Below are 16,025 nucleotides of genomic sequence, written 5' to 3'. Positions count from 1 at the left end.
GTTTTGTTGACATCGACATGTAGACAACGAACTCAGGATACATTTGTATATCAGTACATTGTTCATGACATATTTCTTATCATTGACGAAAAATCCAAGAAAAATCCTATATTTCGTCGAACAAATACTATATAACCAGTAAAGAACGCCCCAACAGTAGGGATCAAACCCGTGACCTCCCGATCGCTTGACGGGCACCATAGCCATTACGTCACGGCGATCTGGTTTTGTCATAAATATACACAATTATTAAAACAATGAAATTTTCCTCTTTTCCGAAAGATATGTATTAAGTTACAATTTTACTGCTTAGCCTTCACTTCCCCGACATAAGCATTTTCCGGGAGGTTTGAAATATCCGTGTTTCGTAACGTCTTACCGCATTGTATTATTCGCTTCAAAATAACTAACGCATTATTAAGTACCGGTGAATTTTAATGATATTTAAAGAATATGAATGCAGTTTTTTGTAAAAAAACAACAACATAACATTGATAGTGATAGCCTTAATTGCATGCTACTGTCGTCTGGGGAATGTTCAAGGCGTACGAATGTGCAATAAAAACCCGATGCACGACCCACTTTTTAAGCCTTAAAGTCTTAAAGAAACCTTTTATAAGCCGCCACGATGTTCAAAAACGGCAACTGCATTGGTTTGCGTTAATTATTTCGTAACGTCCATCGTAACGTCTTTAAACGTTACCTTATTTTGTCCGACGTCTTACTTACTATTTCTATTTAGTATTTAATCTTTTGATAAATTGCTATAATTTTAATATGAACTGTTGGCACATTATTTATTTGATTTCTTGTACAAATTAAAGAAGCTTTTTTCACGCGTTGCATATTTTCAACCGATTCAAACATAACGTCCGGAAAATACTTCTGTATTCGTGAAATAGACAATGTGTTTATGTACTACTTTTTGACCTCTTCAATTACAAATGCGCTCGGGTGACACTAGCTGTCTACAGACGAGCATAATTGATTTCGCAAATGTATGAAATCCGGCTCAAAATGAAGAGACATTTTTTTCTGGAAAATGCTCGCAAATACATGACTTCATAGTCATAATGAAAAAGTGTACACTCTGCAAAAAAAAAATCGTGCCTTTATAGCTTATCGAGCTCAGGCCTACACAAATCGCTTGCTTCCTATTCTACTTTCGATTTCAATAAATATATTTATTTATAAATACCGATCTTGCATAACATGTTTGCATATGCGATCATTCCATTCAAAAACAATCCCATACCATAATCTTAAGTTATGAAAAAATATCCTTCAACCACTTTATAATGAGTATCGATCTTTTTTAAAATATTAACTAGCTTCTCACAATACCAACTTCGAAAGTACGTTTTAAAACTGTTTTTATAGTTGTATCGTTATGCATTTAAATACTTACGAAGCTGAAGAATGTGGCCTAGATCCCATTGCACGATCGTCGTTATTTGAAGGCTCATATGCAAACCGTCATTTTCGTTTAAAAGACATGACCTATAAAGAAAAGGCAATGTGCACGGTTAGAGGCAAAATACGAACAGCCACTCAGTAAGCTGACGATAGATTAGCAATCTTGAAACGGCTATCTCCGGATTACTCCGCAAGATTGGCAAAATTTATTATATAAATCGTCTCCTGACCCAGAGTGTATAGATAAGCTACCCGGAACGGCTACAGCACACTTACATCTTTTATTCGCGTTTGAAATTACAAACTACTAGCAATATATACCTTCTCGTACGGGTTAAAGGCAGACACTTGTGTTTTGTCTTTTGTGTTCTTTTTTGTAACTCATGCTATTTTCTATAAAAAATAAAAACTTTGAAGGGACTTATTCACTTATTCTCGTATTAAAACAAAATCAAAGTTATACAACTATTTCATCATCAAAAATGTAATATTTAGAATATGTTAACATTATAAAAATAACAAGAAAAATGATGAAATTAAAAATGCGTCTGTCTTGGGGATCAAACCCGGGACCTCTAGAGTGAAAAGATAAATTGCTGCCATTTTACAGTCTTTCAACATGTCCGGTGTATTTAGAAACATATATCGGTTATACACGTTTCACTTCAATTTTCGATGAAAAGCGTTACAAACTAGTTATTATTTGTACGCTTTTGATTGATGATTTTCAATAAATGACATTTTATTTAAAACATATGTTCATAATTTTTTCAACATATTGCATACACTCGTTTTGAATCGATGACAATTGTTTATGGAAACTGTCATTTTTGCCTAACTGCGAACAAATCATAGAAATAAAAAAAAATGAATCGACCTTCACCAAGTGTCGCGTAATGGCAGCAGTATATAGAATAATGCTCAGAACAATTCATATTTCTACGCGGAAATTGTGGAATTTGGGTGTTGGCAATATGTTTATTAGCTTTATTTGAACGACATTTATATATATCATATTTTTTTCTGCAATAAATAAAAATCTTAAAGAAAAGAAACATCGATGTGATCTGTAAGCTAAAGTGTTTTATTGATGTAGTACATCATAATTGAAAGGTTTAAATATTAAATATTATTCTGGCGTTCGTTTTACTTTGCTATTTGTCGTGTAAAACACGTTATTAAACCGAGGTTGCACGATTTTTATAAAGCAAATCAAATCAGATAAAACGTTGATGGATGAAAACGATAAAAGAAGAAATATAATATAACATCGACATAACCAGAGCTGTGAATAATTGCACGTGATTTCCGTTTTAGGAGTCGACAAAAGATATGAACACTGTTATAAAATCTCTATTTAGAAATTCGTTCTTCGATACAGAGACACAAATTTTAGTTATGCAATTCATAAAGGTACGAGTTTACATTGATAACATCAATATGTGGTCTTTAAGACTACTGCACCATACAACACAAACCATATGTTTAGTTGAATGCTTTCTTGTATCCGATAACAACGGACAATTTAAATTATGAAAATTAAAAGCTATGGACTTGAATCATATTTTTGACCTTGGGTTTGGATCTTGCGCATGGTACTCTGTAACATCTAATTCGGTCACGGTATGTGTAGAAGCATCTTTGCTGGCAAACGTTATGCATAAGACCAATGATTAGGGAGTGATATCCTAGCTCTGAATTGAAACCTTCAACTTAGAATTAGGGACCCGTTTCGTGTGCGGGTAAAATCCGTCCCATCATTCCAATCACTACCATCAAGTTATTTAAAAATTATTAATTGATGAAAAAAGTTATGATTGAGATTAAACTTTGTCGCCAAAAATATATATTTGAAGATAGAATATAATCTGAAATTAAGTTTGTTGATAAATAAACAAAGAATTAAAATGCTTAGGGTGAAAACCACGAAAATGTCAGTAAGAAATGTTGTTTTTTTTACAAATCAGATGCATTGTTTATAAGCCGATAAATACTGATCACATTATTGAAAACATATTTTTGCCATGGAAACAGGAAGTAGTTTTGCAATAGTGTGTTCCGTTTCATGACATCTTTCCTCGTTACAAGAAACATAACAACGCTGATTATCATATGTTTATGATGTTCAGTATGTATGTCGTGTTTTTTTAATTGTCATATAAAACAAAAATACGTATGCATAATACCAATAATTGTAACAATGCTATATTGTTTTTTTGTTTTATTTATTAGAAACAAATAGGGCCGATGCTTGCACATTATGTTGTGCTCATTACTAATAAACATTTATAAGCAATGTGTAAAAAATAATCGTCCGCAAACTATTCCATAAGCGTAGTAGCATTATCGAGCAATTAATAATTTCGTTTACACTTTGTTTAGAATTCAATAAGACGCAGGGGCAGTTATAACACTTGTAATCCTGATAACATTAAGTTCATGGACTGCTTCCAAGTGGGTATCTTGTCACAGAAAAGGGACAGTAGCTGTGACACATATTAAATAAGCGTTAAGTTTCCAAAGGGTACATTGCAGTTAGGGTTTGAGTTCCTTGTAGGCAATTTTATCCCCTTTGTCGTACATGCTAGATGTCAAGTTTCTCTGTGCTCAGCAGATGTGATGTAAACGAAAGAGATTACTGAAATGTTGCTCACTTCACTTGAACCTTTTGAGATGGATTCGATCTCGCATTGGAGATGCTTTATATCATATGTCGTCTTGTTTGTTTTTTTGCACGGCTTACTTGTCGCATGTGATCCTGCCCAAAGAGTGTCCCTAAGCCGATTCCGTAACTGATAGAATGAAAAGCTCTGATCGAGTTTAAGATCAATGCACTTAAGTCTTATAACTATAGAATCAACTAAACAATAAAATAGAATCACATTCAAAACAAAACATAAAACAATTTAACACCGACTTTTCATTCGGAAGCTAAGGTTAACGTTATATCTGTTTTTTTATTTCTTGGTCTGTTTGTAAATTCATGATACTGTTACGATCGCTTTATGTTCATTAAAGCAGAAAGGAACAATTCGTTGTTGTTGTTGTTGTTGTTTGTTCTTGTCATATTTACAGACTTAGTAACATACGCAGAATATTGCATGCACGCTGTTTTTGGAGCACACATGCTGAAGTTTTCAAAACTTATTCAAATAATTTCAAATAAAATGCAACATAATTTGAAGATTAATATCAACATAATGTAGTTTGACCCTCTTTACTTACCGCCCACAATAGCAAGGTAAATGTTTGCCGTCACAAAGTTTAAAGTTATTACAGCCCTAAAAACTCGAAGTCTTCTGCGAGACAATTATTTATCCGTTACAACTATTTAAGTAGCCTACCTCATTTATAAATACATTGAAAAAAGTATGTTTTCTCAAAATCAAGTACGACGACATTCACTTTGTACAAAAAAAATACATAACTGAGTATGCAAAAAGTTAGCAAAAGTGTAAGGTATATATAAATTGTATTTATTTGCATGATGGCATATATGAAACAAGTGGAACTACGATCATTTAATCAAAGTATCGTTCTCATCAACGTTTTTAAGTGAATTGTAAACAGATTTTTGAATGTCTACAAATGTCATTATATATGATTGCTTAAAAAACTTAAATGTTTTTATTACATTTAACTTATTTTTATAGTAAGAAAAAAAGCATACAAATCCGTGTCGTCTTGATCTCTAAGCGCTACCACTGCGCCACGCAAACTTTTATCTTTCGAAGCGAAACATAATATATATATATATATATATAATAAAACGCTTTTATTAAATTTGCCGTAGCTTTCGACCTCTCGGTCTTCTTCAGCGGCGTTTATTTGTGAATACGCATATCATCTTTAGCGGAAGTGACGTTATATTATCGCACGTTACATGGCGCGCCAATTTTAGTCTTTTGTGTTTAGTCCATATGGTTTGAACGTCCTCAGTTTGCGCTTCCAAAGTTGTTCGATGGTCTTCCGGTACTCGTCGGTTCCATTTAATTTTTCGAGACCCATGATCCGAAAGTCTGCGACGCTGTGGCCGTTTGTGTAGAAGTGCTCGGCTACCGGGTCGTTGTGTCGAGTCAGTATCCGGGACAGGTTAAGAAGATGTCGCTGGTACAGGGTATCTCCCGTTTCTCCTACGTATACGAAGGTCTTACACCGTTCGCAGTGTACAGCGTAGACTACATTGGTGGATTTGCAGGTGACCTCGTTCCGCACATTGTAGCTTTTGCCGGTGGTGCCGCTGAACTTTTCAGCCTCCATCATGTATGGACAGATTGCGCACCTCTGTGCCCCACAAGGTCCGCTCCTGTTGGGAACTCGGAAAAACATCCGGTTGTGTTTTTTATGAACCAATATGTCTTGAAGGTTGCAGTCTCTTCTGAATGCTGCTAACGGGGGTTCAGGAAATACGTTTTTCATATGATCTGAAGTGTGGAGTGTTGGCAGGTGTTTCCGGAGGATATGGCCGACATTTGGTAGCGCTCTGGAGAAAGTGATAACGAGCGGTACCCTGGAAGTACTTTTTGAAGGCACTTTCGTACGTAGCAGATCTTCTCGCTTCTTGCTATCAACTTTCTTCCGTTCTGTCTCGACGAATCGGCCATTGTATCCTCGCTTCTGTAGTTGCTCTTTTATCTCATCTCTGTGTTTTGTGTAGTCCGTCTCTTCCGAACATATTCTTTTCAGCCTTACACCTAAGCCGTACGGAATGGCCTTCTTCGTAGACTCGGTATCTGATGAGCCCATGTGCAGGTAGAGGTGCCGATCTGTTGGTTTGGTGTTTAGGTCTGAAACCAGCCTTCCTTTTCGAATAGACGTCATGGTGTCTAGGAATTCGAGCTGCTCTGTGGAGTAGCGGAGCTCTAGATGTATTCGTGGATGGATTTCATTTGCAAACGCATGGAATGTCTTAAGTGCCTCCAAACCATGTGTCCACAAGCCCCAAACATCATCAACGAACCGGAAATAGGCTATTGGATGTTTATTTGATTTTGAAAATAACTCTGTCTCCCAGGCTCCCATGTAGGTCGATGCATAATTTATACCTAAGTGCGATCCTATAGTAGTTCCTTCATTTTGCATGTAGTGGTCTCCATTGAATGAAATGGTGTTGTTATTTAGAACAGTGTCCATCATTGTGATCATGTCGTTGGTTGGTACTTCCGGTTGCACTCGCCGATTGAGAGCTTCAATTACTGCAGCATGGGCCTCTTCTCATGGTACCGTCTCGTAACGGCTGCTGTATCTGTGTTATTTTGTTTAGGAAGTCGGTTGTGTCTCTCACATACGACGGAAGTGACGTCACATGATCCCGCAATTCATTCTCCACTATTTCCGCCATCTTCTCTGTCGGGTGTTCGTGCGTGTGTGTGTGTGAGCGTATATATTATATCTATACACGTTACCGGTATATCTCGACTTTATTATATTATATATAACAAAAACAATGAGTATAAAATTGTGAAAAACGAGAAAGCGAAAAGTGATATTTGGCAACATTTTGGCCTGAAACTTAATACACAGTCAAATCAATTAGTTGAATATGTTGTATTCTGTTTCCATTGCAATCTGGACGTTAAAACGAGTGGTGGAGGTACCTCAAATCTGAAAACACACATAGAACGCCGTCATCCGACTCTCAGCAGGGCTATTAAATCAAGTGCGCCAAAGGCAAAAGATAAAGAGGATGAAACAAAACCTGTTGCTAAAAAGCAGAAAACCCTTGACGGTATATTTGGTTCCAAATATCCCTTTATTTCCACCTGAGCCATGTGCATCACTAGATCTATTAAACAAATATATCATTGATGACATGCGGAAAGACGTCAGTCCCGGAAATCCGCTTTAGGGTTTTTCCAATATTAAGGTCACGTGATCCCGGTACAAACAAACCTACGCGAGGCGCGAATTTTTGTGTGTTTTATACACTTAACTTTTTTCAAATCGCTGACTTATCCATTTTAATATGGTAACCAAACGGTGTAACTGGGGAAAATGCACAAGTGACACAATATACAAAGACCGGCCACATATGAAAGATGTATTTTTCTATCCATTTCCCAAACCAAAATCGTCAATCGAACGATGCAAACTGTGGGTCAAGAACTGCGGCAGACCACACGAAGATTTATCAGTGGACATGATTCGTCCGCATCACTTCGTATGTTTGAAGGTGATAGTTTAATTAGTTTTATTTGTGTAATTTGAATTTTAGCGGAATTTAAAATAAAATATTACAGCCTTCTGTATGTCTTTATTCGTACCAAGCGTTTTCGAACCTAGATATTTGTAAACCCTATTGTTGTGAAGAGTAAAGTTATGATTTGGGTAAAAAAAAAACAATTTTGAATACCAGTAGTAAAAGGATTTAAAAAATATATTTACATTTGTTTTAAATGAATAATAACTAACATGGCACTAACTGACATGTATGGTTCTTGTTCATAACCTTTATGTCACAAGTTATCAATTGTTGAACAAATCAACTGCAATCTGTACTGTACTGTATACTGAACTTAAACTGTACTTAAGTGGCCATTAATGCTAGTTGTTTTCCTGACCCTAAGTTAAAATTGGCACATGCTATGAGCATAAAAAGAAAATTTTATTTGCTAGATCTTGTTATGACCACTCATTTAATTTATGTTTCAGCATTTCCTGCCTGGTGCTACTGACCCTGTTCCAGCCATGTATGAATCTAATTCGACATCATCTTCACGCAAGCGCCCAGTTGAAAGAGCCTCTCCAATAATCAAGCGCGGGACCACCAAGAAGACAAAGTTAAATTTTGCTCAGCACTCACCATCAGCACCTTTGACTGACAGTAATGATCTGAACCAACTGGAAAATTAGCCGTTTTTCCATGATCTGGTTGCTTCTGATCAAGACCATTCACTAATCAAGACATTGGTAATAATACTATAGCTAATGATTTCATTAACAACATTTTAAAGAAAGATTCTAAACGTTTTCACTATACAGAATTACCTACTGTTGCCCTTTTGACATGGTTTTTGTTAATGGACTTTTCTAGCTGCACAACGCATAAAGCTTTGGGATGGAAAATATACGAACATACCCAGAAAAATGAAAACTCAAGGGAGGAAAAAAAACAAAGATGTGTTGTTTGTTGAATTATTAGTGCCTTGTTAAAATAAGAATGGGGTTTGGTTATGATCATTTACAATATCTTTTTGGTTTGTCAAAAAGTCACATTAGCAGGATTTTTATTTCTTGGACAAATCTGCTTCACCAATGTTTGAAACCCTTAATTGTGTGGCCCCACCGCGATATTGTTAAAGTAAACCTCCCTCTGCCCTTTTCTAGATACCCACGAACAAGAGCCATTATTGATTGTACAGAGTATTTTATACAAAAACCGATAAGACCTGCTGCACAGAAAGTAACTTGGTCCAGCTACAAACATTCAAATACTTTTAAACAGCGTATAGCTATTTCTCCATCTGGTACAATAATTTTCCTTTCAAAAATATATACAGACTCAGTTACTGATGCAAAAATTGTACAGGATAGTGAGTTTTTACAATATGTACAAGAAGGGGATGATATAATGGCAGACAGAGGTTTCAATATAAGACATTTGCTTTTGCCTAAACTAGCTACCCTCAATATCCCTGCCTTTACCCATGGCAAGTGCTTAAGCAGCAAAGCTGTTAATAGGTCCCGGTCAATAGAATCTGTAAGAATTCATGTAGAAAGAGCCATTAGAAGAATACAAACTTTTAAAATTCTTTCATGAATTGTTCCTTTTAATAAAATTCAGGTACTTATTGCACCAGATTACAACCATTGTTGCAGTTTTGTGTAACCTCCAACCTTGCCTTGCTTAACTACATACATAATATGTGGATTATGAGCTGTTTTTACAGAGCAGCATCCCTTAGAAGTATACAAACCTAATATATAGATAAGAGTGCTAACAGGTTCACCTTTCGATGAAAAAGGGCCCATTTAGTTAAAACCTATGTATTTACGCTCGATTGCATCGAAACCCTAAGGCTTATTTGAAACGCTCTCGAGTCCGTTTCCGCGGACTAGAACCAGAACTTGGTGTCTATTGGGGAAGATCTAGGCGGACACCATATCCACTACGCCACGGGCCCATTTGAGGGGAAGTGTTCGTAAAGTTATGCTCGGAACTATCCCATATTTTATGCGTTGTGCAGCGGGAAAACCCATTAAAAAAACATGTCAAAAAGGCAACAGTAGGTAATCCTGTATAGTGAAAACATTACATGCAACAGTTTTCGATATTATAAGTACATGTGCAATTTTTGGAAATTAAATTTCACACAAGATTGTTAGAAAAAATATTGTTAATTAATAGAGCAAGAATGTAACGTTTTATTTGAGTGAACCATCAGAAAAGATTGACTATAAGATTGATGTATTGTTTTATTTCATCTAGCCTGCACATTGATCTATTGTGCAGTGTTAACAAATATTCAATTAAGTTGTTTATGTATCGATGTTAAAATCAGTTCACAAGGTAACTTGCTGTTAGTAAATACTGTGAAACAGTGGAAACTCGAAAATAAAATGTTTTATTTTCATATGTATGTGTAAATAAATAAAGAATGAGTCTATACATAATACGAGTTGAGTATCCCTATCAATAATCAGATATTCATGTTTGACATTCATTTATCTATCTTTTAAATATGTATTTTTACTGCCATACACATTTGTTCTATTAAAATGGAAAATTAATTATAATTATGATTAATGATTGTTAACCTGTTTGGGAATCACTAAAAAGTATAAAGTAATAGAAGTACATAACAGTTTAAAATATTCTTATTTAGATCGGACAACTGAATATAAACTGACTGACTGGTAATTTTAACAGTATACAACAGTTGATGTAAGCAACAAACTCAAATCAAATCACATCAAATTTTATTTTAAGTCGGTATATGTGTAACAAAGAAACATTAGCTATGAAAAGCTATTAACCGACATTTACAATAATAGCATGCACATTTAAAACAAAAACATCAGCATTAAATGATGCATAATCAATCCTTTAGACTATTAAGACATGAGGTATTTAAAAACAAATATATTCACACAGAGACATAATTCTTGCATGTTCCCCAGATGGGGTTGTACATTGCAAACTAAAAAAACTCCATTTTAGATTTCTACGTTTATAGCATTACTTCTTTGAGTGCAAACTATTCAACATAACATGAAAGTATGACTCGTGATAAAACTTGTACAAAGAACACTTAGCTGCTTCTCAAAATGCAGAGTCAAATTCAACTTGCACACTATGTATACCTTTATGAGTATATCCAACTAATACACAGTTTTCTATACCAGTAACTCCCATCTGAAGGACTCATTTTTAAAATCTTGTTTTCACTTTCAATGCAAATTTTTGACAACTTAAGTGCAGTTTTTGGATGAAAATGTTTATATTTAAACAAGCATGTTATTTCCAAAAGAAATTTCTCACATAGTTTGCAATGTACAACACCATCTGGGGAACATGCAAGAATGGATCTACTTTTGAAATGACCAATCCTGGAACACTAACTTTGGGATTACCAAGGCGATGCTTAAAGCGGTGTGCCTTAATAAACATGTCACGAGCTTTGTAGTAAAAACGACGTCCAAAACTAATAGGATCAGGAACATATGTATTATCAAATTTAATTCCAAAAAGTACAGAATTGGCAGTTTTTTCCGGATCCTTAGAATGAATAATTTTATGAAAAATTAAGGCAGTCAATAGACCTTTCCTCATGTTATGCCAATTATCATTCTTGGATTGACCTCTTGCGGACTTCTCAATGTCATCACACTCCAAAGAAGAGTACATTAACGTGTAGTGTACAAATATGTTTGAACAATTACAAGAACTGTGAGCGCATTCATGATCCTGGACAAACTGTTGAGTTTTCTCTGTAAGAGTTGCACACTTAAGTGGTGGTGGTGGCCTGGAACTACTAGAGCAATCATATATGGCACGTTGTGCACATGCACTAGGTTGAAGTTCCTTGAGTTTGTTGAAGAATACATCAGGGTCAGGAATTTGGAAGTCGATAAGTAGCGGCAAGTAAATGGGAGCTGGAGTTCCTCGGCTGTAAAAATATATTATTTTGCTACAAGATGCTACAGCACTGTGCTAATAGACTTATCCCGGAAAAGCACGAGTTTAGAAAAACCGACTAATCACCCCGGTACAAACAACGCTGGTCCATTATATCAACCAATGATAGCTTACAGCTTACTTTAAATCATAACGGTTGATACAGTTTGTGATTTTGAAGGATTATAAATGGGTCAGCTTTATTTGTACCAGCAGATTAGTGTTTTTTTCCAAAAGTAGTTTTTTCCGGGATACACGTTTTATTACAGCTCAACCAACTCAAATTCTTATGACACATCCCTGGACTACAAAACTGAGGTGCACGTTGTTCATTGAATTATAAAGTCAGCAATGGACCAAGAATGTCACTGACATTTAATTCAATATTTCCTCCCAACTTCACAAAGCCTGGACAAAATGGGATAAACTGGGCTATATACACACTGTTGAATAAAGCAAACACTTGCAGTAAAATTATGTGATTTAGTTTTTTGTCGCAATCTCGTTTAATGATTTTCGACTTAAGTGTGTTTTATTATCTTTAATTGAACAAAAGCGTAGAAAATGATAAAAAGACTTCTTATTCTTAACGATAAGTGTTTAACATAGAGAAGTTTATCGAAGCATTGCAAGATAAACGTCCCTATATTCAACTCATACCGGGTATTCTTTATATTTCTTATGCATGCAATAAATTTCCATTACAATTTGTACATGAACACCCTAGTGAAAAAAATCATTCAAAACAACAGCCAAAAACATTAACATTTGGTCTTAATATTAAAGTTTGTGTAACCAGTCACAAATTCTATTTAAAAGTTGGCTCCCTTGTGTGCATAGTTGTTTTTAGCCTGTTTTCTTTCCTGTACATTGAATCTGTTGGGCAAGTTTTCTTTCCCGCTCTGGCAGTTGTATTACATGGGTTGAGCTGGAAGGACATGTTTTTTTCAAATGTAATTTAAGAGCCGTGCTTCTTTGAGGTGAGTATAAGTCTCTTGGTTGCAATAGTGTTTTTATAAAGATTGTTGCTAATTGATTTGTGTTGTACAAGTAATTATCTAATATATTGTGCATTTATATTAATTTGTAATGTGTTTCCGCGACTTGGCAAAATGGCAGCACTTCTCATAATTGCTCTTTCCTATCTTAGTCACTATTTCTGTATGCTTTATTAGCACATGCATTAAACTTGCAGAGCTTAACATCTTCACGGAGAATCCTGTGTGTAAGATCAGTGTGTGAGGGTAAAGCAGCCATTCCATAAATGGTAAGAATATTGAAATATTGTTAAAGTCATGAATGTATTATAAAAGCGGATATGTATGTTTTATATTGATCATTATATGGTTTTCTATGCAACTTTGTATAAAAGCCACTAGATGACCATCATAGTATTATGTATGTTATTTTACTATAATTTGTGTTATTATTAATTTCAGGTTGTCTTCATATCTGGAATTCAACATTGAATATTGAATATTTAATATGTAGCACTATAATAAAGTATAAAACAACCTTATAAAAGGTTTACATGTCTTAAATCTTCCTGAACATTAACGAACCCGCACTCGTGGAACAATATAATTAGGTATAATTAATATATAAATACCACCAGTGTTACATTTGGTCTTAGTATTTTTATGTAATTAATTAATAATTGCTTTATTTAATCAGCTTATGTCTTCTTTTGTAATACTCTTAATCAGAAATATTTATTTTAAACAGCATTTTTGATTTAATACCTTGAGTTAACAGTTACTGAAGTGTCCATCTCAACAGCAGATATAACTTTCCCAAGTTGATCCACCTGAGATGCACGGCGTACCCACAAACACGGCCCTGAAGTACAGCTGGTGCTTTTAAAATCTTCAATGAAGTCTAGTACTTCAAATAGGGTGGCTACGACATGTCTACAGCATCCGTCAATTCTGGAATAAATTAATTCGTATGCAATCATGTTATTTAAAAAAATGAGACATGAGCCAAAAATAAAATAAAACAGGTTGTGAATACAGTATAAAACATTTGTTTTAAGTATTTTGAGGCACTTGTCCTAAAACCAAACCAAGCAATTGTTCACTTTACTTTATGACATATAATAATAATTTCTGCTGTAATTTTTTGATTGGGAAAATGTTAAGCAAATTGGAAAAATTTTCTTGGGGAAAAGGGTAAAATATTTTGAGCCACAGAAACAGTATAAAAATGCTTGCATTTAACAAATGGTGATATTTTGTTTTCAGTAGTTTGCTGGGATAATTACATGTTTAAACACAGAATTTTCTGAATGCCCAATATTGTATATTAAACTATTAAATAGTTTGCAATTAATAATTATTCTGCGTATGTGCACTTTAATGCAAATACAGTCATTTGTATTTTTCTAAATTTAAATGTTACTATAACCCTTCTCAACTATTGTAAATAAATGATGTAGGAAAAGGCTGAAATACATTTTCTTACCCTCCTTTGCGTGTTCAGTATGCAGAATGAATGGATCCTTCATCACATGTTTTGAGGATTATCTAACATGCGTAATATCCCTTCTTACTAACAGGGTCCTTGTCAATGGTTAGGGGTTTCACATGTGCCTTGACGGCAACATAACCTATACCGAATGACATCACATGTGTAATGACAGCTCCACAATTTGTCAACATATTATTATTGGTAATGAAATGATCATTATTTACTAATAACATGCAGATATAAAATACTATTAAAACGGACATCCATTTTAATTGTGGTTTTAAGGAGTTAGGCATACAAATGATACATATACACTGATACATGATGTTTGTGCTACACAAGTTAAAGTGTACTGGATAACTCATTAAATGTGTACAACACCTGCAAAGAGACTGAAATGTCTCAGGTTCGAGTCCAAGGCAAAGATCGAGTGTTACAAAGTTACACACATAAATGTAAAATCTTAAGAAAAATATAATGTATGACATTACGCTACCTGTGTTTTATATACTGAACAGATTCCAAATACACAACGAAACCGTCCTTGGCCATGGTGTAACCCTCCATATGGTGATAGTCCCGCAGTTTTGCATGGTCGAACTCATTAAACGCAAGACGATGGTTATAAATGTCAAAAATAGAAAAATGTGGCACAAACGACAGGTTAGCTGTTCCAATAATCCGATACGGATTTCGTAGACACAGGCTTTCACACGTTAGTTTAGCAATGAACACTTCAGTTCGGTCTTCCTTCAAACCATCAGGGTCTAGCTCTAAACCCAAACTATTGGCAATCAAACACAGCTCAACTAGTGCGGGTTTTCTTGCTACACTAAACACAACATCCCTTTCCTGCAAAAACTTCTGTAAATTTGCCAGGCCGAACATACTTCTCTCAAAAACTGGCTCCCAATATTTATCAAGAAACAGCAGTCCGAGTTAAGTCTTGTCTCTCCAATGCGAAGACAGTTGCATCAACCACAGATGGATGGGCCAGCCGAACTCGCATGTCATACATTACCGTCACATCTGCCCACATTAAACCAGAGTGGGAACTTATGTTGATAACCTTTCGACAGGTTATAGTCAGAAAATGATTGTACTTATTCATAACAGTTTCGAGTCATACAATGATACCAGTGTTTTCAGATTATTGAGTTCAATTAAGTTGTAAAACCTGTCATTCTGTTGTTTTCTTCACAGACATACATTTTGTAAAATATCGCGATACATATCGCGATACAGTGTTGCCGTATCACGATATATCACGATACGCTTATGACGTATCGTGACATAATTAATTATTAACTTTACGTTTATCACCAAATATATGTAATTAGAAATTTGCATGGAAGATATTGTGACACAAAAATAAAACGAGCATTTTGTATCGCGTTAAATCTATGTTACCAGGCCACATCTAGCGTTTAAATTTTGGTTATTATAAGTACCATTGATTTTTTATGTGTTAACTTTATTTGTCGAAATATTGTACGAAATATTCGTAGATTCTGAGTGTTTATGGGCATTTAGAGACTCAGATTCAAATATCATGATTACTCTCAGTGTATGATAATATTGTTTCAATAGGTTATATTGTAATGTTCAAATAAAAGATGTTAAATATAAAAACTATTTTCTATATCGGTTACAATAGTAACAACTTTTTCAAACAATTTTTTTTCAAAGTAATGTATAGAAGAAAGACATGATTAGAAAAAGTTACGGTAATTGTGTTTCCATATTTGCAAAAATATTCCATATTTGCAAAAATATGGCGTTTTGTGTAATAAAGTGTAAGTGAGTTTTTGGCAATATCTCAGAGAATAAAAGCGATGAAAACAATATTTTTCAATATTGTATTTCTTAAAGACTAATCGTATTGCAAAAGAAAAACATGATATAACATCCAGAATACTTTTTTTCAGTTCGTCTGATATATTTTCAACGACCATATGCTGAATAATACCTTGGAGTGTTTTTTTTTTCAAATATACAATTCATTATTGAGTTCAATAATTTT

The 16,025-nt window shown here is 34.5% G+C and overlaps 1 protein-coding gene and 1 long non-coding RNA gene across 7 annotated transcripts in view; one reads left to right on the top strand and one right to left on the bottom strand.

Annotated features, from left to right (window-relative positions):
• The window catches only part of LOC127877239 (uncharacterized), a 55,854-nt gene extending 54,249 nt beyond the window's left edge, over positions 1 to 1,605 (bottom strand). For 2 of the 6 annotated variants that reach the window (XM_052422925.1, XM_052422924.1), the window contains exon 1: positions 1,409 to 1,605. Coding sequence is in view for 1 of the 6 variants with exons in the window: in XM_052422923.1 (XP_052278883.1) it covers positions 1,409 to 1,437 (29 nt within the window). In the remaining 5 variants the exon portion in view is untranslated. The remainder of the gene's footprint in view (positions 1 to 1,408) is intronic. The other 4 variants (XM_052422921.1, XM_052422922.1, XM_052422923.1 and 1 more) reach the window with 3 other exon arrangements.
• A 10,815-nt stretch (positions 1,606 to 12,420) lies between these two features.
• LOC127877245 (uncharacterized) lies at positions 12,421 to 13,723 on the top strand. The gene is made up of 3 exons (XR_008048312.1): positions 12,421 to 12,513; positions 12,729 to 12,800; positions 12,973 to 13,723. It is a non-coding gene; the product is annotated as an uncharacterized LOC127877245 (long non-coding RNA).
• The last annotated feature ends 2,302 nt before the right edge of the window (positions 13,724 to 16,025 follow it).

This window comes from Dreissena polymorpha, chromosome 4, assembly GCF_020536995.1.
Source record: "Dreissena polymorpha isolate Duluth1 chromosome 4, UMN_Dpol_1.0, whole genome shotgun sequence".
Classification (NCBI taxonomy): domain Eukaryota; kingdom Metazoa; phylum Mollusca; class Bivalvia; order Myida; family Dreissenidae; genus Dreissena; species Dreissena polymorpha.
This window is presented reverse-complemented; position numbering and strand designations above follow the sequence as displayed.